This window comes from Rhamphochromis longiceps, linkage group LG14 (assembly GCF_057381845.1).
Source record: "Rhamphochromis longiceps isolate RC_006_pf linkage group LG14, R_longiceps_female_GT1.1, whole genome shotgun sequence".
In the NCBI taxonomy this organism is placed as follows: domain Eukaryota; kingdom Metazoa; phylum Chordata; class Actinopteri; order Cichliformes; family Cichlidae; genus Rhamphochromis; species Rhamphochromis longiceps.
In genome coordinates, this window is record NC_140570.1 from 40,206,290 (window position 1) to 40,232,582 (window position 26,293).

Consider the following 26,293-nt stretch of genomic DNA (forward strand, 5'->3'; position numbering starts at 1 on the left):
TTTGTGTGCAACCCCACTTCAGGAAATACTTGTAAACGGCTTACTCAAACAGAGTTCAGGGGGGTCTGTGCGGATGTGGGAGGGGAGGTGTGGGTCAAGCCGTCACATATCTTTGAAATAATCCTCAATCGTTCAAACTGAATTTGCTCTTTATCTCCTGCAGCAGTTATCTCTCAGAGCACAGACGTACGGTGGATGTGTTTATGGACCTCCCACTGATCAGAGTGTGGTTCTTGGCGAGCGGTGATTGGCTGGTCTGTATGTCAGCAGTGGGCGCGAGCGTACACCTCGGTCAGAGCGCAGAGATAAATTCATCGGGCTTGAACTGCAGCAACTGAAAGTCTGGGTTTACGCAGCGACACCGGCAGCAGGATGGGCTCCAGCAGCTCCAGCAGGAACAAAATCCCCAACGCCCAGGAGCTCATGCGCCAAACCGGATGTGAGTATTTCCTGCTTTGAAGCATCTGAAGCAAGTTTGAGGAAAACTAGAGAGGAGAGAACAGACGAGCCTGGGATAAAGTTTACAGCAGTTAAAGGTCTTTAATATCTCAGGTTTTTACAACATGTATGTACAAGCACACATCGACAGGCAGCTGGGAGACATTAAACACAGCTGACCGAGGCAGGTTTCCAGCTGTGATCAGCCTGTAATTACAAGCACAGAATCTTATAGACTCAGATTTTATTCATAACTGAACATAAAAACATAACAAATGTTGAAACTGTGAACATGAACCATGGTGATAAAAATATGAGCTCCTTGTGAACATGATGCAGCGACACGTCTGTAAAAGTAGGACAGGTCCATGTTTGCTCTCTAACACCAGTCTGATGGAGGATTCCAGCTGCTCAGCAGTCCTGGCTCTGCTTCGTCCTCTTGCTGCTTTCATGATGCTCCAGATGTTGTCAGCTGGTCAGAGGTCTGGACTGCAGGCTCCTCTGCTCCTCTGAAGCCGTGAGGCTGTTATAGAAGCAGTCTGCAGTTCATCCGGCTCAAACACAAAGGCCTTCCTGAGAAACATCTGCATGGAGCAGATGTTGCTCTGACAACACTTTACACCTTTCAGCGCTCCAGATGTGCCAGCTGACGCCCACGTACCTGAGTCCTGTCGCTGTCCTCGTCCATGCCTTTGTGTACCATCTTCTGAGCAGGATAATGCACCATGTCATAAATTCAAATCATCTCAAACTTGAACATCACGCTGAAGTACCAGCGAGGTGTACCCCTAACAACGAGCTGAACTTCAGGATGTGAACATTTTTCTTCTTTTAACCGTAAATTTAAGAAGACAATCGTTTCAGAGGCTCTAAAGGTGCTGATGGTAAAATCTGCAGCTTCATTAAAAGCTCAGCGGGGTTACGATTCACCTGCCCAGTTTAAGCTCTCTCCAAAGTGCTGAATTCAGACCAATATTTACTGTAATGTTAAATGTGTGAGCATGTGTGCCATACACCTCATACATATATTACACACTTAAATGTCTCTACACAGTCTGTTTGTTTGAACCACAAAATCAGTCATTAAATGTCAGAGTTTGGCTTAATGTCAATGCTGGGTGTGTGCGTGTACTCGTATTTCTCCCATCGTGGGGTCTTGATCTCTTTATTGGGAAAACCCCAAAACAGTTATTGTCAATAGGAAATGTGTGTGTGTGTGGGGGGACTCAACATCACTTTCAGCTTTCATGTGAGACTGTAACGGCGACGGTGTGAGTTGTTGCTGTTTCCCGTGTGTGAGCTCATCGTCGGCTGTTTGTGTGCGTTTCCGTGGCAACACCCTGAACTGTCCTCGCTGATAAGGACACTGTGGGCAGATAAACACGACTGTGCTCGATGGCTGATTAAGCCCAGATGAAACATTAGTTTTTCGTAATAAGAAATATAATTACATATAATTATTATTTCTTTTACTTTGGGACCATAAGCTAATCGTTTTTGATCTTTTCTTTTTGGTTTCCTTTATTTGAATTTCTTCTCCTTTAATTTTGATGTCACAGGATTTCTGCTCAAACCTGTTCGACCCATTTGAGCGATTACATAATATATTTAATATATGCACACCCTGGATACTGCAAACAAACCTCTGGTGTATTTGAGGTATCGACATACAAGTTACTGTTGAAGACAGTCATACTTCTTCCCTCAGCAAGTATTTGCAAAGACTGACTGAGCTGTTAAAGTTTACTCTGAGTAAAGAACAAATCGTGTCTGTTTCAGTCTCGTCTGCTCATCTCCTCCGTCTGCACGACAGGTTTGAGAGTCTGGACAGAGACAACAGAGGATACCTCAGGTGTGTGGACGCACTGCTCACAATCATCATCCAGCTTAATAACAATAATGTTTTTATAGGGTTTGTTTGTTTCCCCAAAAAACATCCCAGAATGAAATAAGCCTGAAGATGAGTTTATTTAGTTTATTTAGTTTTATCCGTCTGCGTCAGAAATATGTAACACTGCTGCAGCAGCGCTCCCCCCAATCTCACAGTCACGGGAAAACATGAAGAAACAGTCATTCAAGATACTTCAAACACTTAACTCGAAACAACACAAAACAAAACAACTTTGCAAAGTTCCCAAAGATGTTTCTAGACAACCTGCCGAAACGCTGTGTGACCTGGTCAAAGACCAGACATAAACTTCATCAAGTCACTCTGAGAAACAGGAAGCTGGAGGACTAGACTCTGATCCAAACCAGTTCAACACCTTCATCTTCAGGATCTCTTTCCCTGATGTGTCCAAACATCAGCGGCCACACAAAGTGTCAACAGGATGAATTCAGAGTCACTGTTGTGACTGTGTCAGGTAACTCTTTAATGTCTGCTGGCTCCAAAGCCCGAACGCCAACCCATTTGAGAGGAAGACAGAGAGCTATACTTTCATTTCATTTTGGCTTTTTGTTTAGCTTCAGGTTTTTCCAGAGCAGTTTTTTTCCTTTCAGTTTAGATTTCATTGTTTCAAAATGTTTACTTTTAGTTTTTAGTGTTATTAATGTTAGTTTTAGTCTTTTTAAGTAATAATGTAATGAGGGCATACGTGAGAGGCATGATTGAGGAAAATCGGTCCAGAAAATATAAAACTATACAACCTTTGGAAAGCAGCGACTCACAGTCCTGAGGACATTCAGCGTCCGTCAAAGTCTCATCACACAAACAGTGATAACATTTAATCAAAGTCTAAAACTTCTTCTCTATCAGAAGTTTAGTTTCTAAGTTCATGAAATCCTTTCAGGAAGTTTGTTTACGTCTAGTTTAAAATGTTTTTTCACATCTAGTTTTGATCTTTAGTTAAGTTTGAGTTAACTATAATAACCCTGCTTTAATATGACCGCTCTTAAACATCATGCAGGCTGAAAGTGAAACCTTTGCAGAAAAACAAACAGGTCGTGTTTCTTTATAAAAATCTAAAGATTTAAAACAAAGCCTGTGAGACTCTGAGGGACGTCAGTGTCCCAGAGCCTCTGACTGTCTGTCTCCTTCTGTATCGCAGCCCTGACGACTTTGAAGCGCTCGGAGGTTTGGCCATGAACCCCATCGGAGGCAGAATCATAGAAGCCTTTTTCTCCTCGGGGTACGACAGCCTGCTGTTATCACAGGAATCACTTGTTTCTGCACTGACAGAGCAAGGACTGTCACATCAACTCATTTGAGTTGCAGAGGTCTAGACTCAGGCACTGGTCAGGTGACACTGTGAAGGGTAAACAGGAAGTATTTCTCTCCAGACAGGATACCGTGGACTTTTCCTCCTTTGTCCGGATTCTGGCTCATTTCCGTCCAACTGACAGAAACCGAAACAAAGAAGGAACACAGCAAGAGCTCCCCAGCAGCAGGACCAGGAAGCTCAAATGTGAGTCCAGGTCACTTTGTTCTGTCTTTTATTTTATCTTTGCGTACAATAAAGAAAATAATGTAGAAGCTGCTCAGTTGCCTTTCAGCTGTACGATCTGGACCGAGATGGGAAGATTTCCAGAGAGGAGCTTCTTCAGGTCTGTGTCCACTTATTTGAGAGTTTTCATTTCTTCTCCTCATCGCTGACAAGTTCATAGTTCCTTCCCATGCACAGAGACTCTCCTGTGCAGTCTGTCTTTGGTGTGTGGGGCTGTCAGTCAGGTCTTCATTGTTTGCACAAATTACACACCTGCAACCAGGATGCAGGAGCTCATACTCACATTTGGCTAAGATCAGGGGTTTTTGCATGGCTGCAGAATGGAGGGAAGTGAGAGAAGAATTTTTATTTAGCTGAAAGAAAACATTACCGAGCCCCTCCTACAGTATAAAGCTAGCCCACTGGGGTGATTATTATTTTAGAAAAGAAGAAGTAGCAGGTACTTTGGCTGATCCCTTATTTCCGAAGTGTTTCCCACAGCAGATGGAGCTGCTGTGGACTTGCACTAGAGGAAAACAGTTGCTTGGCCCAGCTTGCCCTCAAAGAAATCCTCTGTGGCGTTAAGCTAGTTTTAGTTTTCTAGAATCAGAAAAATAATCGTGTGTCATCTGCATAGAAGGGTCCACCACTCGCATGTTCTTTAGTTCTGCAGAAAAACGGGTCTCGGAGAGGATTTCGATCAGCATCGTTGGTACATTATTAATACTTGTGTCCTGCGTCCTTCAGGTTCTGCGGGCGATGCTGGGGCTGCAGGTGACCGAGGAGCAGCTGCAGAGCATAGCTGAGCGAGCCATTCAGGAGGCCGACCTCGACAAAGATGATGCCATCTCCTTTGACGAGTTCAAAAAGGTGAGACTCTTACCTGCTTCATGCTGCATCTGATCAAAAATCTGGGCTCTCACACAAATACAATAATAAATGTATAAAATATACTGTGTGTGGTGGTTCAAACACCTCTCAAAGCTCACACATGATTTAGGACCAGCATTTATTTCTGTCTGAGAAACAGAAGAAGAAGAAGAAGAAGAAGAAGAAGGAGGAGGAGGAGGAGGAGGAGGAGGAGGGACTTTCTTCAAATCAAATTTATTTAAAAAATTATTGTTGTGTTCATTTGTTTTTCAGTCACTGGAGAAAATGGACATTGATACCAAGATGAGCGTCAGCTTCCTGAAATAAAGACACAACCTGCTAAGAATTGACATCAGCACAAAGATCCCAGCAGGAAACATCTGCAGGTTGAGATCAGCTCTCAAACCAAACTGGAGATCTGGTGGATAGACTGATGTTACTGCTGTGCACGCTGGGCTGCAGCTGGATTTGTAGTGTTCATCAGCGTTCCCGTGAGCCAGCACGCACACAAGCAGCACAGTGCAGTCACGCACCTGAACACACCTGCGACATGTAAACAGTCTTAAAAAGGGAAATAATAAAATTTTATTCAAACCTTTTAATGGATCGTTTTATTTAACGTTTAATTAATGTCTGTTCATCAGTGATGTCATGAATCTAAAGGCTGAATTTGTCAGTAGGTTTCTAGCTTTGTGTGCATTAATAAACATCTTTATTCTCTCAGTTTCATTTCACCACACGTGTTTCTTTCTCTGCAACGTCACATTTGGAAACTGCACACAGATCTGTCAGCATGATTAGTTAGATGATAGCCTTTCCTCTCTTTAATATCCTAAAAAAGGTAAACTGAAGTTAACTATAGAAAATTAATAATGTGAAATTAATTCAAACATACAGGTAAATGTGATTAATAAAAGTCAAATGTAAATGAACCACAAAGTGTTTTCAATTGAAACAGCAAAACCTAATAAATAAATTGATCTGTTGTGAAGTTCTGAGAGCGATTCCCTGTGGCGCCCTCTCTTGGACACACTTGGTACTGCTTGGCCACACAGCTTCAGGAGACCTTTTATTTGCAGTGTGATTCTGAGGCGATTCCATGTTTCAGAAAACAGCACGAGCCTAACAAAGGACGGTGGAGGTCGGTCGGTTCAGACGTAAGCCTTGGAGCCGCTGGCGTCTGAGGCCGGAGCTGCTCTGTAGATGCTCCGACCTTGGCCGGTGGTGGAGTAGTAAGAAAACTGCCTGCAGGGGAGCAGATGAAGGTTAGAGGGCGGAGCAACAGCGATGTACATGAAACAGATTCGCTCACCAACTTTTTAAACTATATACATACTTTATATAATCAGATTTGTGGTCGTCAGCTCGTCTGTTACCTGAAGTGCTCTCACCTGCACAAAAGCTTCACTAATATGCAAAACCGTCAGTTACTCAACACTCTTTGCAGCGTTTCATTTTCTTTCTTTTTCGTTCTTCTTTATGATAACATCTGTACAATGAATCCTGCAGTTCCTCTAACGTCCACCAGAGGCTTCAGCAGGGAGTCCCATAGACTCCCGTGTTAAAATGACCAACTTTACTTTAGAAATGAGCATCTTTACAGCCTGACACAAACTTAGAAGTCATTACTGAGCATTAAATAAGGAGACGATGATGGGTGTGTATGTTTACCGAGCAGGTGGGCTGGAGGGAGTAGTCTTACTGGAGCAGCAAAGCATAGATCCTCCCAGTATGGCCAGACCAGCGGCTGCCCAGCCCAGATACAGACCAGTACCCAGCTCGAACCTGCAGCACAAACTCTAAAGATTCAGCAGCAGGAACACACACACACACACACACACACACACACACACACACACACACTGCTGCTCACCGGACTCCTCCGTAGAGCGGGTCGTAGAAGTCGTTGATGACTCTGGCAGCGTACCAGGACACGGCGATCAGAGTGAAGAGACCTGAAGAAAAACACAGAAGCTCAGGATTCAGTTTCCAGCTGCTCGAGCTCCGGTGTCTCCACAGATCCCAGAACTTTGCAAAAGCCTCGTTTTAATCTGAATATTTTTTAGATGTTTGTTTTCAGTTAAATGAGGAATAAAGATGATTCCATCCTGAATACTGATGTGCACATGCAGCGATATCTGTTCTCTAAATAGCACCATTTCTTCTTCCACAAAGAAACACTCCCCGTGAAGTTCTGATCATAGCACAAACACAGACTGTATGTCGTCATTTACATGTTCTGTCTACGTCGACATTTCCTGTACGACAGCCATAATTTGAAACAAGTGAAATTGCAGCTTCCAGTTTGTGCAGGTTGAACTGCAGGAAGGAGAAACAAAACGAAAACGCTGCTTTTTTACAGGTTTGGGGTTTGTTTCTGCTCCAGTCCCGAAGCCTCGTACCCGACAGGATGAAGAGGATCCCTCCGCTCAGGACGATCTTGGCTTTGACCTGCTCGGGCGTTCTGCCGAGTTTGGTGCATTTGAGTCCCAGCACGGAGACGATGATGGAGGTCAGACCGCAGAGCAGGGACAGGATCATCAGAGCCCTGCAGGTCTGCAGGTGAGCTGCAAAGCATCATTACAGGTAAATGAACATCTTCCTCGTCGCACAGCTTTACAGTTTTTGCAGATGTCTTTTCCCTTTTTATAAACCCAGTTTATCTTGTGGGAACAAGCCATCATCTAGTTCCCACAACATTAAGCAACATTGTCCTCATGGGACTCATTAAAGTTCATGAACAAGCTGTTACTTTGTTTGGGCAGCAAAAGATAAGAACTCGCTATAAATAAGATATATGACCTCTCTTATTTCTGTCTCAGCTCTCAGGCAGAAACAGAGATGAGTTTTTTTCCAAAACTAATGCTCTCATCAATGAATGAAAAATAATTGTCCTTGCTGTGGACCTTTTCCTGAGCCATCATCATAACTCCATAATAGCTGCTGATGATTACGAAGCAGCTGTTCTCACCCGACAGTCCCAGCACCGTCTTGAACTTGCTGCACTGGATGGACCCCAACGAGGTGGCAGCACAGCTCATCCACAGGCCCTCGAACTGCCACTGGCTGGTGGTAACCGACTCCGACTGACTCCTCATCTTCCACACCTGGTTGGAGGTACAGCTGGACTGCAGACACCAGGACACCACACCCAGAAACAGACCCACAATCTGCAGGCCCACCGCCATTCTGCTCAGCGTCTCCGCACACACCTGGAACACCTGGAACACCTGGAAACAGATGATTTTGAAGAAGGAGGAGGCACGAGCTGTGGAGTTTGTGGAGTTCCTCAGGGCTCTGCTCTCGGGCCGTGTGACATCTGACACCTCCATGAAGTATCAGTGACTGAAATTAAGCTGAAATTAAGCTCACCAATCAACGTAGTATTAAATGTTGTGTTTAATATTATTTTTTACTTCTTCAAGAACTCAGATAATATTCGGAGCTGATACTAAAGATATATGTGTATTTTTTCTATTTTCGTTAACAGAACATAACACAGGAAAACAGCACTCGGATCAGTGACGTGGACCAAAGTCCAAAGAGCAGCTTTGACTTCTGTGTTCACAGAGTTTACTCTGAGCTGCCTGCAGCACAGAGAGTAAATCACCGCTGATGGACGTGGTGCACGAGCTCACTGTGGGAAGATCCGAGCCAGTTTGTAAAACACAAACTCAAATGCAGGCGGTCGACTCAAAGTCAACTACGATTTCCCGTCTCGGTGTGACTCCAAACACGTGTAACAGGATTTCATCAGTGATTATAGTAAAAGTATCACTGTTGGGACACTGTGTGATTTACACTCGCTGGCCACTTTATTATGTACACCCTGCTAGTACAGGTCGGACACATTTTTCCTTCAGAACTGTTCTCGTTCTTCGTGTCTCAGATTCAACGAGGTGCTGGAAACATTCCTCGGGGATTTTACATCCACGATGTGAATCTCCCATTTCCCACACCCCAAAGGTGCTCTGCTGGATTGGGATGTGGTGACTGTAGAGGCCATTTGAGCTAAAGAAACGAATTTCAGGGAGATGAACAAAGAGGACGTATCCGTCCCAGCAGAGTGTGCATCCCCACTATCGTGTTTCATTTGAAAATAGGAACTATCTGCCGCAGAGGAGACGTGGAGCTCAGTTTCACCCGTACAGACCTGTCGAAACGCACACGTCACCTGAGCCAGTTGTTAAAGGCTAAAGTGCAGCTAAAGGTTTGACGGCTGGAGTCTGATGGATCGGTTCTTACCGTCGGCACAGGTTTGGAGGTTGCAGAAAGGCCTTCTCCAGGGTTTGTGTCTCTGCAGGCGTCGCTCAGGTTGTGTCTGCGATGTGAAGCGCGGCGGTTTGAAGCGGGTCTGATCTTCTGAGGTCTGCTGCTGTTCAGGGTCGATGAACTCTGGGAAAGGCCAAACCGTCTCTAAACACACATCAGTATCGACATTCAGGAATCCCAGTTTCACCTCCCACCGTTTGTGATGAGCTGGTTTCAGCCGTCAAAGATAAAACCCTGCTTCTATGCAGGAGTGGGACAAAATATACCAAAAGAAGGAAACCTGTGGTTTAAAAGTCCTTCAGAGCCTTTTTGATAAACTGAAAACAGCAGGTTTCCTATCCTGCTGCAGCAGCTCTTCTCTCTGTAAGGCTTTGACATACAAGAGGACCAACAACAGGTGATCTTTTATCTGGGAAGTCCGTCCTTGCTTTAGTAAGACGACTGAAAACAAGCTGCGGTGATTTTAACGGCAAATGTTCCCTCAGGAACCAGAGGGTTCGCACACCTCGCACCTCCTTCGTCAAGTGTTTGGTTTGAAAAGCTCCAGATGTTTTCAGCTGCTGACAGATGTGGAGTTTAATACTCCGATTCTCTGGATGTGGGAATATGTTGTTTGTATGAAATAAGAACCTCTGTGCTGCTCTAAATCCCTCACAGATCATTCAGCATCACCGAGGTCTCACAGATGTGCACACTCATGTCTGATCTCAGTTGTGAATCAGGTAAAAGGTTTGAATGAGTGCATTTTATTAAAGAGACATTAAAAAAGTGCGAGTCTGAGCGAGGGTCGGCCTTTTCTTCAGTTTGAGGTGTTCAGTGTTCATCTCTGTCTCGTTCATCGATTTCAAAAACCAAAATAATGTGTCACAAGCTCTGGTGTGCTGCGCTTCAGCTGCTCTCCTCTCTGCGTGCTGTTGGTTTGTAACAAAGAATGAGTGTGAAGCTCTGCCGTCATTATCAGACCACTGCTACACGACTGTGGGAACAGGTCCCTACAGCTGAACAAAGACTGCATCAAGACAACGGCTATAAAGGAGCTGTTAGTATTTTGTTTACTTGTTGATGTTGGTGCTGCATTGTTTTTGGTCCCTTTGTTTTAAACTTTGAATAAATCTCAGAAAATCAGGTTTTGATCAGTTTATTTTTCCACAACACAAATATCATCGAGTCTATTTTAAGAAAGTTAAACCCACGAGCATCACAGGGCTTTATTAAAGCTGTGAGCCAATCGCAGCAGGCGTATGACGCTCTCCGTGACGACCCTTCAGATCGCGCTCTGACACCATCAGTCTGATCTGTTGGTGGACTTCAGCCTGTTTGGCAAACACGGTGTTTGTTCAGTCGTCCGGTTCGTTCTGCAGCAGCAGCCAGACTCTAGTTTCAGACACGGCGTCCTGATGGGGTTTGAAGTTTCACCTGAGGTAGGTGGAGCTCTTTAAGAATCCCTCAGCTGTCTTTTTAAGTCTTTTACAGATTTTTGAGGCAAAAAGTCCCTCTGACTGGTTCTGTCTGGGCTGTTTGTCACACGATCAGCCGACAGGTCGTTGCTGTAAACCTCTGTGCCGCGTTTGTCTTTGTCTCTGATCAAACTGTAAACAAAAGCAGGCGAGGAGACAACAATGGAATCGTTCATGTTTTATAAATACAAGTACGAGTCTTTACTTCGACTCCGGCCTGTGCCCGGGCTCCGTGATTCTCTCTGTACATTTTATACATCTTTACATGTTACGTTAGCATTTTATTTCCTTCATTCTCTGCGTTTCAGCGTCCTAAATGGCACCTCCTCGGTCCCCTCCGCCGCCGCCTTCTCCTCCTCCCGGTCCCCTTCGAGTTCTGAAGTCGTGCCAAAGTTTGACGAAAGGTTCTCGGTTCTTCCAGATCAACTCGTGGCCGAACAGAACGTACCAGCTGAGGAGAGAAGAACAAGTCTGATTAAAAACACGTCACTGCAACGTCGTCACAAAACAGAATAAATCAGTTTTCCAAATATCTCAACGTCCAAAACACGTCAGCGAGGAGGCCCTGGTCCCGCTGCACCTCCTCGGCGGGCTCCCTTTCTACAGCTCGTGTCTACAGTCTCGCTCTTTTCTTCACTCAGGAACACAAACAGGAAATCGACAGCTTTGCCTTCACACTTCCGCTTCTACCTATTAACCATCTGATCCAGAGAGGTCAAACATAAGTCCCAGGGACCAGAATCGGCCCGGAAAAGACTGCAGTCTGGCTCTGGAAAATGTCAAGGAAGCCATCAATTTTGTACTTTTAACTGTATTTCCACATTTTACAGCTGTTCCTATGGATACAGACGTCGCCCACGGCCACTCACACTAAACCAACGTGATTAAGTAATTAAGTTAAACAATTAAGTGACAGAAAAGCTGTTTTTTTCCCACCATCTAATATAGAAAATTACTGTAAGAAGGTAAAAAAAAAAAAAACTTCTCTGTGAATTAACAAAGAAAATTAAAAATGAACCTTTATAAATAAAAAAATCGACTAACTTGCTAACTTACATTCCAAACATGGCTCCTCCTAAATGAGCAGCATGGTCGAAAAACCTCCATCCAAGCACCAGGCCTGCGGTATCCATGGCAACGATGGCCTTGAGAGCCTGCAGACAGACACGGAAACAGAGCGCGAGTTCAGTCAGGTCAAAGCCAGCAGCAGGAGCTGAAGCTCAGGTGGGTTTCAAAGCAGCTTGCAGATGTGCAGCAGCTGCAGGTGGGCTGATGCAGAAGATGAAAAAGAGATCTCTGTCCAGGTAGACTGGGCGAGGAGAGGGGTGGGCGGGGTCTTACGTTGCCAGCGGTGAAGGTGAACATGGGGAGGAAGATGATGGCCAGTTTGGCTTCAGGTATTTTGGTACAAACAGCAGCGAGGACGGTCATGATGGCGCCAGACTGAAAACAGAAACAGGAACTTCAGGCTGTTTATTTATTGAGAACATTTACAGACGTCCACCAAAGAAAATCGCTCAAAAGAATCACATCAGTGTGTTCGCACTGACCTCCTAAAATCTACACGTCCTCTAAAATAAAACCATAAAACAGACGTGACTCTGAGCGAGGTACAGTTTGACCTGTGAAGCAGTCACTCACCGCTCCGAGAGATGGGCCGAACCTCCCCGTGGCCATCTTGCACACATAACTGACAAACGTAGAAATAACACCTGAAAACGGAAGAAATAAAATCAACGTCACACTCATAAACAAACACAGATAATCTCAGAGATTACACCACAGTGAAAAGCACCTGCCGACAGGTACACGGCCATGAACTGCTCTCGGCCCAGCATGGAGACGGCGCTGGTGGAGAAGCTCCAGAGGACGTACATGTTGGCCGCCATGTGGAAGAACGAGAAGTGACTGAAGGCGGAGAGAATCATGGGAGAGCACAGAGTCCCTGCGGGGCAACAACAAACAGCCACAGTTACAGAGGCTCAATCGGAGACCCTGAACGAATCGTGGCGGCGGTGGCGAGACTCACTGGAGGCCGGATTGGCGGTGAAGTATCTGATCATGAAGCGCTGCAGAGACGGCACTCTCCAGCAGCAGAACACGATGGCGTTAGCAGCAATGATCCCTGGGAAAAAAGAAATTCAATCCAGCAACCCCCATGTGAAAGTTCAGCGCTTTGCTCGTAAGCACTGACTCACCTGTTACCGTCCTCTGGCCCTCGCTCAGGCTGTTCCACCATTGGTTGATCTAAAACACAGACAGCCAATTAAGACTCAGATCAAAGTGTGGGTGGAGCCTGGTTACAGGTGATGACGTCGAACCCTCACCTCTTTGCGGATGTCTCCTCGTTTCTGAGGTCGCACCTTCTCCAGCCAATCGGCTCGCAGCTCGTCAAAGTAGCTCTGCACTCGAGACTTGAGGGACTCGTACTGCCAGATGGCCGCCGAGCCGAAGGAGCAGCCTGTAAACTGACATGGAGTCAACACCTGTCCGTGACATCATCAGCGGCGTCATCGCCACCGAAACAACATCACCTACCCCGATGGTAAAGACGAGCGGCCTGACGAGCCGGCCGAAGGCGCGTGGGGGACTGGGTGGAGCTTGATGGTCCCAGTGAGGAGCGGGGGTCCGGCGCTGTGCCGCGGCTTCAGAGGATTCGCTGTGGGCGGGGCCTAACTCCTCTTCCACCTTCTTGGACTCGGGTTTCCTTGCAGCTTTCCTGAAGCCGCATCTCTGCTGGAAGCTTTGAGGCCACCTGGTGGACAGACGAGGAATCACAACTGTGAGAAAAAAGTTCTCTTTAATGAAGCGCCAGCATCCTCCTGCCACAACCACAGACAGGAAGCACAACAAAAAATGTTGTTTCCTGTCAAAAGGCAAAAATAATTAAATGAAAAAATCATTAATAAATAACCAAAGGAACAAAGTTGTATCGAAGAATCTACATTTATTACTGACGCTCCACACACACAGGAAAGGCGATGGTAATTTCTGGAGATTTGATTGGTCAGTAGGTGGTGAGCAGGTTGTGTTCACAGCACAAGTTACCATGGTGAACTCCTGCTTCACAGTACAGACTTCTGCCAAGGACCCGACTCAATTCATCTTCGTGATTAGATAAAACCTTCCCGCTGAGAGTGGGTGCACTTTCTTTTTATCATGACTGTAAATGCACCAGTGTGTCAGAGTATAAACATCCTGCCAACCTTTTAATTATCTAAGGATTAGCTGCTGTCTCCTTTTACCAGCCGGCCTCAGACTGAGCAACAATCCCAAAAACATTTTTACCACAAACGTCTGGTTTTATGTCACTGAATCCATTTAGTAACTTTTGGTCATTGGAAGGGTCCGAGTGGACTGCTTGTGGATTATAAATAAAGCCACCTAAAGCAGCACAGGTCAGCTGGCCACAGGAGATTAACCCCTGGGTTTTAGGGCACCGACGGAAGCAGCGTCCCTCTGCACTGAGCCGGAGGGAGGACCTGAAAGAGCTTCGGAAGAACTGCATGTAATGGGCATGTATGTAAGGGGGCACACTGGGGTGTTTAAATAGGACAAACAGCTTTACATCACCGGATAATTAGATAAACACACAAACACACCCAGGCAGCTCCCCGCTTGTTAGCAGCGGCTAACGTTAACCTGCTAACAGCCCGTTGATTCTAAACTGTCCTTGAAGCTAACGGAGCTAACTCCGGCAGCAAGGATCTGTCTGTTTGTAACCCGGGACGGGCTGCTCGCCCCCGCCTGTGGGGACTGACCTGCCACCCCTCACGGAGCTCCGTAAGCCTTCATCTCCGGTCAGTCTGAGCAGGACGGAGCAGCTCCTCCACGCCATATTGGATCCCGGTGACCCCGACAGGTCGGCCGAAGGGCCGCCTAGCAGTTGTTCATTTCCGGGTCACCAAGGAGCTCCGGCACCGTCAGCGACGCCCGCAGGACAGAGGCGGATACTGCACACAATTGAATCAACAAAACAAAATCCTCAACACGAAGCACAACATCCGCCTGTGACCTTCAAGGTAAAACGCTGCCAAAGTCAATACAACGAAATTTGATATTTATTTTCAGAGTGAAACACAAAAAATGCAAATGAGTGTCAGAGGAATAATACAAAAGTGTTCTGGTACTAATTTTTAAGAACAAGGTATGAAGCTAAAGATATGAGAAAGAGTGGTTGAGAAGAAGAGAAATGGCGATCACTGAGGAGCAGTGTACTTTAAGAGTGTTGATGGAGAAGTATAGAGAAGGTCAGAAGGTGATGAACTGTGGATCTTTGTGGTCTTTGTGGATCTACAGAGAGTATGTGATGAGAGTATGGTATAGGTGGATGAGACTGTAGAAGAGAAGAAGAATGAAAGTAAATAGAAGCAATGAGCAGGAGAAAGGTGGAAAGGTGAAGAGAAGTATGGAAGATAGATACCCGGGAGTCAACCACCCAAAGGAAGGGTCAGTGCACAGGAGAGGTGGTAGAAGTAGAGGTTGCAGGCGGGGTGGAGTGAAAGGAGACAAGTGTCTGATATGACCGATACTTACGACAGAAAAATAGCACCAAGAGTGAAAGAGAAGGTTCAAAAGATGATAGCGAGACCTGCTGTGATGCATGGTTTGGAGATGGATGTTGAAGGTGGAGCTGCCAGAAGGAAAACAGAAAAACCTCTGAGGTGATCCATGAATACAGTGGAAGACATGGGGTTGGTGTGACAGAGGAGGGTGCTGGGATAGGTGGGTGGGTGAGATGGAAGCAGATGGTGAACGCTGATAATAATATAATATAATATAATATAATATAATATAATATAATATAATATAATATAATATAATATAAGATAATATAAGATAATATAATTTAATTAGGGGGCATTTATTTTGAAAGCGCTGAGTGGCGGAAGCGGGGCAGGTTTCCGGTGCTTGTGTTCACTGTGGAGTGGCTCGCCTTGGCTCGGTTCGGTTCGGTCCGCGACAGAGGAGCAGCTGCAGCGTGGGCAGTGCAGAACCAGCGTGTGACCGCGGAGGAACCATGGCGGCCCCTGCTCTCTCCGGCCGGGCTGGCTCGTCGGGCAGCCTCGGGAACAGCCCCACCATGGCCGCCGGGAGGCTGCCGCACGGCGGCGGGCCCGAGCTGGACTTCAGGTCGGCGGCCCGCATGGAGGATCTGAACCGGCTCATCCAGGAGTTCAGCAAGCACGACCAGCGGGAGTACGACGACCAGCGGGCTCTGGAGATCCACACGGCCAAGGACTTCATCTTCTCCATGCTGGGTGAGGACAGGCACGCACACACACACGCACACACCAGGCTGCGGTAAACATCCTCGGACTCCACCTGATTATTTCAGCTGGTGTGAGCGCGGAGCTGCAGGGGTGATCCAGATGTGCAGAGGCTCAGGTGATGCACATCTGCTCCACCTGGACCGCATTAGGGATCGCATGCATCCTCTTAGCCTCTCTTCTTCTCGTTTCTTGGTTTAAAACGAACATAAAAGTGTAGCTGAGCTTCTCCAGGTGCTGCACAAATACGGAAATACTAAACACAGACGACACTAACACCACCCTCAGTGCAAGGTGAAGCCCACTACAATCCCAGCCTCATCCACACCTTCAAATATATTAAAAACAAACAAATCTTCACTAATATTAAACTTCCAGCTGTGAGGACTCCGACCAGCAGGTGTTTTTTCCGCACATAGCGCATCAGTGAGGAACAAATGTGCTCAAATATATTTAAAATTGTCAGATTAAATTCTGCCAAATTAGTTGTCCGAATTTCTTTTACAGCGAGAAATAAATCATCCGTTTTTTCCCCAAACATCACCCCGTGGGGCAAATGAAAAGATTCCAGTTCCTCTGACGTCCAGCAGAGGCAGCAGTGAGTCAGTCCCCCATAGACTCCCATGTTAAAACTGTACAGCAGAAATAAACATGATTGCAGCCTGATACACAAACTGTTTGTCTCTGTGGATAATGTCCTCCTTCGTAACACCTGTACAGTAGAAGAAAGTTTTTAGGGTTCACCTGGTTAAACTGTAATAAGGCTTAAAGTTTATATGATTAGGGGCGTGGCCTCTTTGACTGATGGGTGGATGATGACACAGGTGGCTGTAGCTGCTAGCTGACTGCTCAGCTTCACCTGAACTGGACCTCTGGACCGTGTTTGTGCTGTTGGAGCCTTTTGGAACATTTTCAATGTGTCACGTGACCAATAACATGGCTGCTGTGAGGTTACTGTAGTAACAGCTCATCCACGAAGGCGGAGCTCCGGTCCTGCTAGGGGAAATTCTTGGATTTTAGCATGTAGGATTTCTGCGGCACAACCAGGAAACTGATTTGTTGTGTGCACATGTGTGGAAATTATTTTATTTTATTCCCAATATTGGTGCAGGATTTGGAAAAATTAACTGTGTGAGGGGACGACGCATCTGTTGACCTTTGTGTTGAGCACTCTCTTTGATTGGTTGGTGATTTCAGTGCATGTGTACAAGCTGGCGCACCGCGCTGAGCTGATGTCAGATGATTTGCGTCAGCGTCCTCCGTCTCATTTTTCTGGCCTTCGTGCTTTGATTATCCTGCAGTTTGCTGTGTGTTTGCAGGTGGCTGAATAATTTAGTTGTGTTGCTTTGTGGTGCAGACGCACAACACTCCTTGTGAATGCGTGTTTAGTTCACATCACTCGTGCTAAATCTGACTCTCTTAGAGGAGCTCTTCAGCTTCTGCCGTGCTGAATATTGTCTCGATGGCCTGTATGAGGTCACTGCGGTCAGGTGCAGGGAGGAGCTGTGATTGGCTCATGCAGGTGCGTGCTCAGTGCTCATTTAAGGAGCTCTTGATTCTGATGGTGGAGCGTGCACTTTCTGTATCGCTCGATGATGTTCGTTAGAACACGGGCACGAAAATCCAGATTAAAATCCAATGAATCGCTCCGCACAGTGTTTGTTTTTGTTTATTTATTCAAGAGTTTGTTTACAAACAGTTGACAGAGTTTGAAAATAAAGAAAATTATTTTCATTAGATATTTCTGTATACTCTGTTTGTATTAACATTTACTTTTTTTTTATTAAATGATGATCTAATGTTTGACTTTGTTTCTCTGTAACATTTGAAGCGTTTGATCAGAAATAACATTTTAGTTTATTACGTTGACCTTTGAATTTATTTGAATTGCTCTACAGCACATTTGTTGTGTTTAGCATTTTGAAGATATGCCAAGATATAAATGGTAAATATGTCTTCACATTTCACTTAGGAGAAAAAATGAACCTCACACAGCTTTAATATCTGACATAAATCAGGAATTACAAGGTTATAATTAAAATTTTGAAGGTGGTGGGGCCCTAACCTTTCAAAATAAAAGGCCACAAATCTGCTGAGAGGACTCAGCTCATCATAACTGAACCTGAGAGGAAGTGCGGAGGATGGAGTGCAGGAATGCGAGTTTGATAATGACGCTGGAGCGCCTCCAAGATCTGGATGTAAAAAGACTCTCTCTCACACACACACACACACACACACACACACACACACGACAAAGACAGAATCACACACACACACACACACACACACACGACAAAGACAGAATCACACACACACACACACACACACACACACGACAAAGACAGAATCACACACACACACACACACACACACACACGACAAAGACAGAATCACACACACACACACACACACACACACGACAAAGATAGAATCACACACAGAAACTGCAGAAATGTCCATCTGACAGAGCCACACACTCACATTAGTGTTCATTTTCTCAGATGTACTGACAGTCTGCCAGCTCGCACACGGCGCCTCCTCACAGAAATAACAAGCGTTCCAAAATGTCCCAACAGGAAGCGGCGCTCCATCCTGTCTTCACAGCTCGCTCACTGTTTGCAGCTCACAGACAGACCAAAAGAAAAGCGATGAGGCGGTTTTATGCTCCAGATTTAATCAATCCAATCAATAAAAAAGGAAAATCAGTCAGGAATTATAAAGTGAGTGTGAGACGTTCATTCAAAGACAGTGTGTATTTGCAGGATCGTCTCTGTACCGAGGTAACGAGCAGCCCCCGAGCTGAGTTCATCTGATTTATTTGAAACTGTTTCTGAGAGACGGACTGCGTGCGTCCAAACAACCGCAGCGCAGGAATGCAGTCGACAGCCAGGAAGTGTGTGCGCCTCTTCTTTAAACTCAGCAGAGCGGAAAACTCGTCCAGGCCGGCCCGGCCTGACCGATGGGGCTGAACGCAGTGACCCGTCGGGGCTCACGCGGTCCGCTTCCAAACACAGCGAGCTTCAAAAATAGACCTGACATGAAAGGAACTGGAAAACAGGAGGGCCAAACTGGACCCGATCCAGACTGAGCTGGACACAAACGAAGCAGACTTCGTTAAAAGCTCACCTTAACATCAGCCTCGTCTGTGAAAGCAAAAACCAGACTGGACGAATCGGCAGAGCCGCCGGTCAACGTTAAAGAATTTAATTACAGCAGGGGGAAGCTTTTAAATCGATGTTAGTCGAACTTTATCCAGATACGAATGAGGTGCTTCTGACGTCAGTCTATCTTGTAAGCAGACGTGCCCGGACCTGCCCTCCTCGGCCACGACCTGCAGCTCATCTGGAGGAACGTTGCGTCGTTCCGCCAATCAGTCAAGAGATTGGATCTCTGCAGTGCATCCTGGGGGTTCCTCGGGGTCTCCTCCCAGGTCCACATTCCTGAGGTCAGCCACAGCCATCCTGGTCAGATACTGAACCCGCTCAGCTGGCTGTAAGACGAGTATCTCGAGGCCTAAATCCTGACCCCCGGTTACACTTGTGTGCGTGGTGCTCGTTTTTACACATAATCTTTATCTGATCCTTTTTGTCGTCCTCTGTTTCAGGAATGGTCCAGAAGTTGGACCAGAAGCTCCCCGTGGCCAACGAGTACCTCCTCCTGTCAGGAGGCGTTCGGGAGGGCGTGGTGGACATGGACCTGGACGAGCTGAGCGTCTACGCCCGCGGCACAGACTACGACATGGACTTCACCCTGCTGGTCCCTGCGCTCAAACTCCACGACCGCAACCAGCCGGTGACCCTGGACATGAGACACTCGGCGCTGGGCCACTCCTGGCTCAGCCTCCGCCTCTTCGACGAAGGAACCATCAACAAGTGGAAGGACTGCTGCACCATCGTCGACCACATCAACGGCACCACCAACTACTTCTTCTCCCCAACACTGGTGGCTGACTGGTTCTACCAGTCCATCTCCTTGGTGCTGCTGGAGGTGCAGAAGAAGCCGCAGAGAGGAATGCCAAGGGTGGAGAAGGTGGAGCGGAACGGCACCATCATCTCCGTCATCCTGGGCGTCGGGAGCAGCCGGATGCTCTACGACATCGTCCCCGTGGTGTCGTTTAAAGGGTGGCCGGCTGTCGCCCAGAGCTGGCTGATGGAGAATCACTTCTGGGATGGGAAGATCACCGAGGAGGAGGTGATCAGCGGCTTCTACCTCGTCCCCGCCTGCTCCCACAAAGGCCGCAAGGAGAACGAGTGGCGCCTGTCGTTCGCCCGCAGCGAGGTGCAGCTGAAGAAGTGCATCTCGTCCAGCCTGATGCAGGCGTACCAGGCCTGCAAAGCCATCATCATCAAGCTCTTGTCCCGCCCCAAAGCCATCAGCCCCTACCACCTCCGCAGCATCATGCTGTGGGCCTGCGACCGCCTCCCCGCCAACTACCTGGCGCAAGACGACTTCTCCGCCCACTTCCTCCTGGGCCTGATCGACGACCTGCAGCACTGCCTCGTCAACAAGATGTGCCCCAACTATTTCATCCCTCAGTGCAACATGCTGGAGCACCTGTCGGACGAGACGGCCATGCTGCACGCCCGCAAACTCTCCTCCGTGCGCTCCGACCCAGCCGAGCACCTGCGCACCACCATCGAGCACGCCAAGGCCGCCAACAGGCTGACGGTGGAACTGCAGTGGCGGGGCAGCACCAACAACCTGCCATCGCCGCAGTCCGACGCCGGCGGAGAGAACCAGCCCGACGACCGGCTGGCCAAGAAGCTTCAGCAGCTCGTCACGGAGAATCCGGGCAAATCCATCTCAGTCTTCATCAACCCGGACGACGTCACGCGGCCGCACTTCCGCATCGATGACAAGTTCTTCTGAGACTGACTTCCTCCTCCCTCTCAGCCTTTCTCCTCCTCGCCTTGTCCCCACCTCCTCTGAAACTTTGTTTTTTTAATTTTTTTATGTTTCTCTGCCACAGAGTGAAGTGAGGTGATCGTCTTGTCGTGTCTGCCACAATTTTTTTATTTTTTATTTTTCTATTCCCGTCCCCACCTCCTCCTCTTTCACTGTGTGCCCTGTGGTTTTTACCTGCTGAATGCCTTTTACACACAGCTGCACAGCAGCAGGTTGTTTTACAAATGAAGGAAGAGATGGAAGTCCACCTTCGGCCGGCTCTGCTGCTCCAGTGTTCGTAGTTTGTAGTTCAATATAATTATCAGGGATCCTGGAAATGAGACGAGTCCACCAACTCCTGAAATCGTGACGTGTGTCTCACGCCAGACTCGCTGTCGTTTAAATTTGGCGCTGAAGCTCTGACGGCAGAAACGATGTGAAAGCGAGGAGCCGGGCTAAAATCAGCTGCTTTGATACGAATGTGGGAATTTCAGTGCTGGCGTGGCCAAAGCCTCAGTTTTTATTTCATTTTTACTTTTCTGTGATATAGTGAAGAACAATCAAAGCATAAATAAATAAATCCTATTTCTGCAAAGACTCAGCATTTCCACTGTTCACCCGTGCTCTTCAGGCCTTCTGCAGTTCTCATGTTGGACACCAGCCGAATTCTGATCGATGGAGATCTGATCCTGAGCTTTTCAGTTTGTGGACTTCAGCTGTTCCACCTGCTCCTTAAAGACCAGACAAACTAAAACTCCTCAAAGACGAATTTCTCCCAACGATTTAGGAAGAATTCGGTGACAATCTGTTTGTTTTCCAGCACGATGAAGCTCCAAGTTACACGCCTCAGGTGATTACTGAGGCTCAGAGATCATCACATTCATATTTGGATCCGTGCATGGATCATTGATGAGGCAGGACTGCATTTGTCCAGCAGAGAACTGCAGGAGTCATGAAGGTCGGTCTAAATGCTGACCAGTGCAGAAAAACTGAAGCGAGCGTCAGCTGCTCTTCACCTCCACGCGCTCGTTCCTCGTGATGACACGAGTACGAGGTTTTCATAATTATGAGCAAGTTACTCAAAATATCTAATGACTCGTTTTCCAAACCAAACAGCAAGTTTTCGCAGCAGCTCGGCGTCGAGCATTTCAGAGCTCGCTGATCGGACGGCGGACGCTTTCAGGAGCTGCGGACAGCCTGAAGTCTCACATCGAGGAGCAAAAGCAGCAGAGCTCGGACGAAGATGGATTTTGTCCCTCTGAGGAATGTCTTAGTCCCACCGCGGGACGACGATGATGGTACTAACGTCTTAGAAACTAACTGTAAAAAGGAACAAAGTGACTGAACTCTGACATGTGTGGGCAGAAGGAGGAACAGACTGACGATGGTTTGTCGACTACTTTTCGTCTGATTTTGCACAGAATGTAAAAAAAACAAACACCGCCGTGTTTCCTCTCGATGGCGGACGCCGTGTCCTCCTCACTGTCGAATGACGGTATATCATATCAGTTGATGGTGACACTTTACCGACGCGTGGTCGCAGTGCACGCTGTAGATGTTCTCATTAACCGGCAGAGCTGCAGTGATTGTGATTGGTCCAAAGACGCAGCTTCCCCTGATGGAGTCGGCTGAGCTGCCGGTTGGTGTTGCATCTCGTTCGCGCTCGCAGGCTCACGTTCTGACAGACGCCCTGGATCCCGTGTAGTTTGCAATGTTTTCCCAGTTTTCCTCATTTCAGTTTGTTTTGATGAGCTTGAGCGTAGTCCAGAATCCTTCCAGACATTCCAGGGTCCAGATCCAGACGGATGGCGTAGCTCGTGGTCCTGATGGGGGCGTGGTGGGTTTTGGGCCTGTGCGTGTGAGCGAGGCGTAACAGTTTGGGACTTGAAGCTCACAGCAGCGTTTCTGTTTACTGCTCAGGTTAATCTGCTGCACGGCGACCGCAGTCAGTAACGTGTCACTTCCGGCTCGATATCACCGGCCTCGCTCGCCACTTCCTCTTTCTCCATCTTGTTTGTTTTGATCACTATTTAATAAGCTTCACTGTAACTTAGTTTATTATTTCTAACCTGACCGATGTTTACTCTGCAGCTGCTTCTTAGTGTTTGGATGTCGAGGGTTCGACTCCCCTTCAGCGCCGCCAGCTCGCCACGTGATCGTCGGCCTTTCAGGTCGCTCACAAAACATTGGGACCAAATCCCGATTGGGACTTTTTACACTCCAACTGTAGGTGGAGGTTTGGTGTGATGGAGCTCCAGGCTGGTTTCTGGCACAGTTACTGTGCAGTAAGCGAACGCTGTTTGGCTCCAGAAACCACCGATTATGTGGCGAGCCTCAGTTTGGAGCTCAGGCAGCTTGGCTGCGGGATGTGTCTAATGAGATGGTGCTGTGATGTCATTACCACCACCTCTACAAGGGTTTTTTTGAGGGGCACAAATCATCACAGATTTAGCCACATGACCATCAGACACTGTGGTGTCGTGTTTATATACAAGGAAAAGAAAAATGTGCTTCATCTCAGCTTCAGCCTCGGTGAAACCTAAATATTGATTACAGAGTCAGAGCCTGTGCTCAGCTCTGATTGGACAGCTGAAGCGCGACTGCAGTCAGCACTAATGCGAGCAGCTCACTACAGCTTAAAAACACTAAAGCAGATATTTTTGATCTCCTGACGTAAACGAGCATCGGCGACATCTGCCGCCTTCAGGATGCGACTGCGCGCCGGCGTGTTTGAGCCGCAGCTGGTTGTGCCGAAGGTGAGTCGTCCCAGGTTTGTTCTGTTTTTTTGTCAAAGTCTGAAACATTTCCAGGAAAATGCAAAAAACCAGAAAAAGAATCTGCAGACGTCTGCAGACAATGCGATCTCCATATCCTCATCCTCAAGTGCAATTAGTGAACACAGAACAAGTACACACTTATACAAACGCACATATACGTCATGTAGCATTAAGACACTGAAGTAAGTTAAAGCTGAACGGTACACTGCTCTGCCGACCCCACAGACCCGCACTGACACTCCCACTCAGAGGTTTTTCACACCATCAAAGTGCCGCACCACGCTCTCCTGCTCGGTGGAAATGTAATCAGTGTGTTCTTCTGAGCTCCGTGACTTTTGACCTTACTGCTTTCTCTATTTGTTGAGAACCTTTTGACTGTGAGTTTTTATTTTTCTGTACCTCGCTGCTCTGCTTTGTTATGACGATGGATTTCTTTATGCAACGTAGACGTGGGTGGGTGTATCCCTTCAGATGGCAGCTCCTCCCCATCTGTGAAGGCTCTTCGCTGGATTTCACTATAAAGTCTTTTAAGCTGAATTTCTCTCTACATCCTCAGTGAGTCTTTCTCAAATTTACATCTAAAGTTCTCAATAAAATGAAACCTTAGTTTACATTTCATGAAAGGAAAAACAGTTAATGAAGTTCTGCATCAACTTCAGTTCTTAATAAGTGTAACTGACATCTCGGTGTCATCAGAAAAGTAAATTAAACTGCAGAATATGAGCATCAAACCCTGGAAAGTCTCGCCTCCACAGAGTAAATCAGGCTGTCATCTGCAGAGCGATCGATTCTGTTGAAGAGTGGCTGAGAAGAAAAACACTCCAGAAGTGAATCTGGGGCGGCGCCACTCAGATTACGATTGTCTGCAGTTTTAGGGAACAACAAGAAAATTCAAGATTTGGTCAACAAGGCCTCACGATTGAACCCTGGATTGTGCCACTTCAGTTGACTCATTAGCTCATGTGATTTGTTTTACAAAATTTGCATTGCACAGATTTATTTATCTTAATTATACTACAGTTAGAGACCAGAATAAAGACGGGAGGCCTCAGGATCAAACATCGAACCTGCTATTGGATTTGTGGTTGACATTTAAGTTAAACAGGGAGCTGTTTATTTATTAGTAAAGTTTGTTGGACCATAGAAGAAGAAGGAAATGTCTTTATCATCTGCGTAGTTCTCAGATATGAGAGCCCAGAACTAATTCTTAGGCTACGTCCACACGTACCCGGGTATTTTTGAAAGATTTTTCTATGCGTTTGCACCTTTCGTCCACACGTAAACGCCGTTTTCGGTCACTGAAAATGGAGATTTCTAAAAACTCCGGCCAGCGTGGAGATTTTCGAAAACTCAGTTTTTGCGCTTACGCGTGGACGAGAAAAACGGAGAAAACGCAGCGTCAAAGGTGTGCGCCTTTTTTGACGTCACACTGTGCGCCACGTTATTGTTTCGGTGAAATGAATTTCTACAATACTGTTACTGTTAATTCTACTCTCTGCAGTGTTTAAATGCTTACATATACACACAGTTACTGTCCCTCCACACATACGACTCGGTTCTGCTTCTATGCCGCAGCTTTGTTTACTTTTTCCCACCGAGGCTTCTAGACTTCTGATTGGCCAACATTTCTGCACGGTTAGGAATCTAGCGCCACCTGCTGCTTTGGCATGTTCATAGCAGCGTTTTCCTTCATTTCTGCCTTTATGTGTGGACGGGATTATTTTTTAAAACGAAAACGGAAAATCTCCGTTTTCAAAAATACCCGTGTACGTGTGGACGTAGCCTCAGAGTAAATTGAAAACACTAAAAGCTTTGCTGCATTCAAATAACTAAAGTTACGTAGAGGACAGATCATCATCTGCATAGAACTGAGTAAGAATCTGACATCTTATTGAATATCTGAAAGTCCATAATTTAATCCTGTCAACAGATATTAATGATATAGTTTTTGATCTATTAATAAATAGATCAAATAGGCCGTATGATACTCTGAGAGGAGTACATCTGTAAATAACGGGCCCATAATAGAGCCTTGACGTACTCCACCTTAATCGACTTTGCTCCATTTATTTAAACACCAACACTGTGGGACGAGAGCAGGTTCATGATCTCGCGTCGTACTGCAGAATTGGGCTCAGGAACAGGTTGAATCGAACCCTGGGGAACATCCCTGAGTAAGACCTTCAGAAAGAAGCCTCAGGTCTGCACATTATGTCACATTTATTACACACAGCATGTGTGTGTGTGATCGGTTTCCAGTACTGTCAGGTCACAACATGAACATCTGCTATCGTGTGCCCAATTTTTTCCCATGTATGGATAAAAAAACCTTCCTGCTGACCAAAGTTTAAAATGTTGAGCGTAGAAATGGGGATTTAGTATAATCATGGTCTTTAATTCTTCTATATAAAGGTGATAATTTCTGGATACAGAATAAGGAGATGCAGTCTTGTTTGCAGATGATGGCACACATAAGGTAACGTGTGCGCTACATTAAAGATGCTCAATCTTCTGAGAATATGACGTCATGCACGTGGTTGGTGCCGCAGGCCGTTGAAATAATGTTAAAATGACATCATAAGTCACATGGCCTGTGTGACACTTTAGACTCAGACACATTTAAAAACCATCCAGACTAAAGGTTTCAATCGGACACTCAAACACTTCGTCTAATTAACCCTCAGGCAGGGTGAGCTGGTGGATTCCTTCACTACATCCTTTAAGCAGCTTCCTCTCTCGACCACCGGGGGGAGCAGTGAGAGGAAGCAGCTCGCTCTGTGTGAGCGGGTATGATGGAGGGAGCTGTCATGTGAACGGAGGCTGTTTGTGCACACAGTGACTTTATCTCCTGTAATGTGGAACTACTGTTGTAAATAGCACTTGATAAAATAACTCCTGTCTGA

At 46.6% G+C, this 26,293-nt stretch overlaps 4 protein-coding genes across 5 annotated transcripts; 2 read left to right on the forward strand and 2 right to left on the reverse strand.

Annotated features, from left to right (window-relative positions):
- The first annotated feature begins 219 nt into the window (after window positions 1-219).
- chp2 (calcineurin-like EF-hand protein 2) lies at window positions 220-5,332 on the forward strand. 2 transcript variants are annotated; one of them, XM_085380285.1, is made up of 7 exons: window positions 248-439; window positions 2,218-2,290; window positions 3,486-3,566; window positions 3,718-3,842; window positions 3,920-3,981; window positions 4,608-4,730; window positions 5,004-5,332. In XM_085380285.1, exons 1-7 carry the CDS (start codon window positions 373-375, stop codon window positions 5,055-5,057), a joined length of 585 nt encoding a protein of 194 aa, XP_085236411.1. In that variant the 5' UTR covers window positions 248-372; the 3' UTR covers window positions 5,058-5,332. The 2 variants fall into 2 exon arrangements, with proteins under 2 accessions (XP_085236412.1, XP_085236411.1); XM_085380286.1 differs by lacking the exon at window positions 3,486-3,566 and having other exon boundaries at window positions 220-439.
- A 138-nt stretch (window positions 5,333-5,470) lies between these two features.
- LOC146654751 (claudin-1-like) lies at window positions 5,471-9,263 on the reverse strand. Its single transcript, XM_085380284.1, has 6 exons — window positions 8,976-9,263; window positions 7,702-7,960; window positions 7,133-7,297; window positions 6,604-6,685; window positions 6,402-6,515; window positions 5,471-5,975 (listed from the first exon to the last, which is right to left on the reverse strand). Exons 2-6 carry the CDS (start codon window positions 7,916-7,918, stop codon window positions 5,882-5,884), a joined length of 672 nt encoding a protein of 223 aa, XP_085236410.1. The 5' UTR covers window positions 7,919-7,960; window positions 8,976-9,263; the 3' UTR covers window positions 5,471-5,881.
- Window positions 9,264-10,130: 867 nt separating this feature from the next.
- parlb (presenilin associated, rhomboid-like b) lies at window positions 10,131-14,367 on the reverse strand. Its single transcript, XM_085380713.1, has 10 exons — window positions 14,221-14,367; window positions 12,998-13,214; window positions 12,787-12,927; window positions 12,658-12,706; window positions 12,489-12,584; window positions 12,255-12,404; window positions 12,101-12,171; window positions 11,801-11,902; window positions 11,516-11,613; window positions 10,131-10,910 (listed from the first exon to the last, which is right to left on the reverse strand). The coding sequence occupies exons 1-10, from the start codon at window positions 14,295-14,297 to the stop codon at window positions 10,772-10,774; spliced, it is 1,140 nt and encodes a 379-aa protein (XP_085236839.1). The 5' UTR covers window positions 14,298-14,367; the 3' UTR covers window positions 10,131-10,771.
- Window positions 14,368-15,326: 959 nt separating this feature from the next.
- Window positions 15,327-26,293, forward strand: LOC146654753 (nucleotidyltransferase MB21D2). Its single transcript, XM_085379876.1, has 2 exons — window positions 15,327-15,720; window positions 19,334-26,293. Exons 1-2 carry the CDS (start codon window positions 15,480-15,482, stop codon window positions 20,596-20,598), a joined length of 1,506 nt encoding a protein of 501 aa, XP_085236002.1. The 5' UTR covers window positions 15,327-15,479; the 3' UTR covers window positions 20,599-26,293.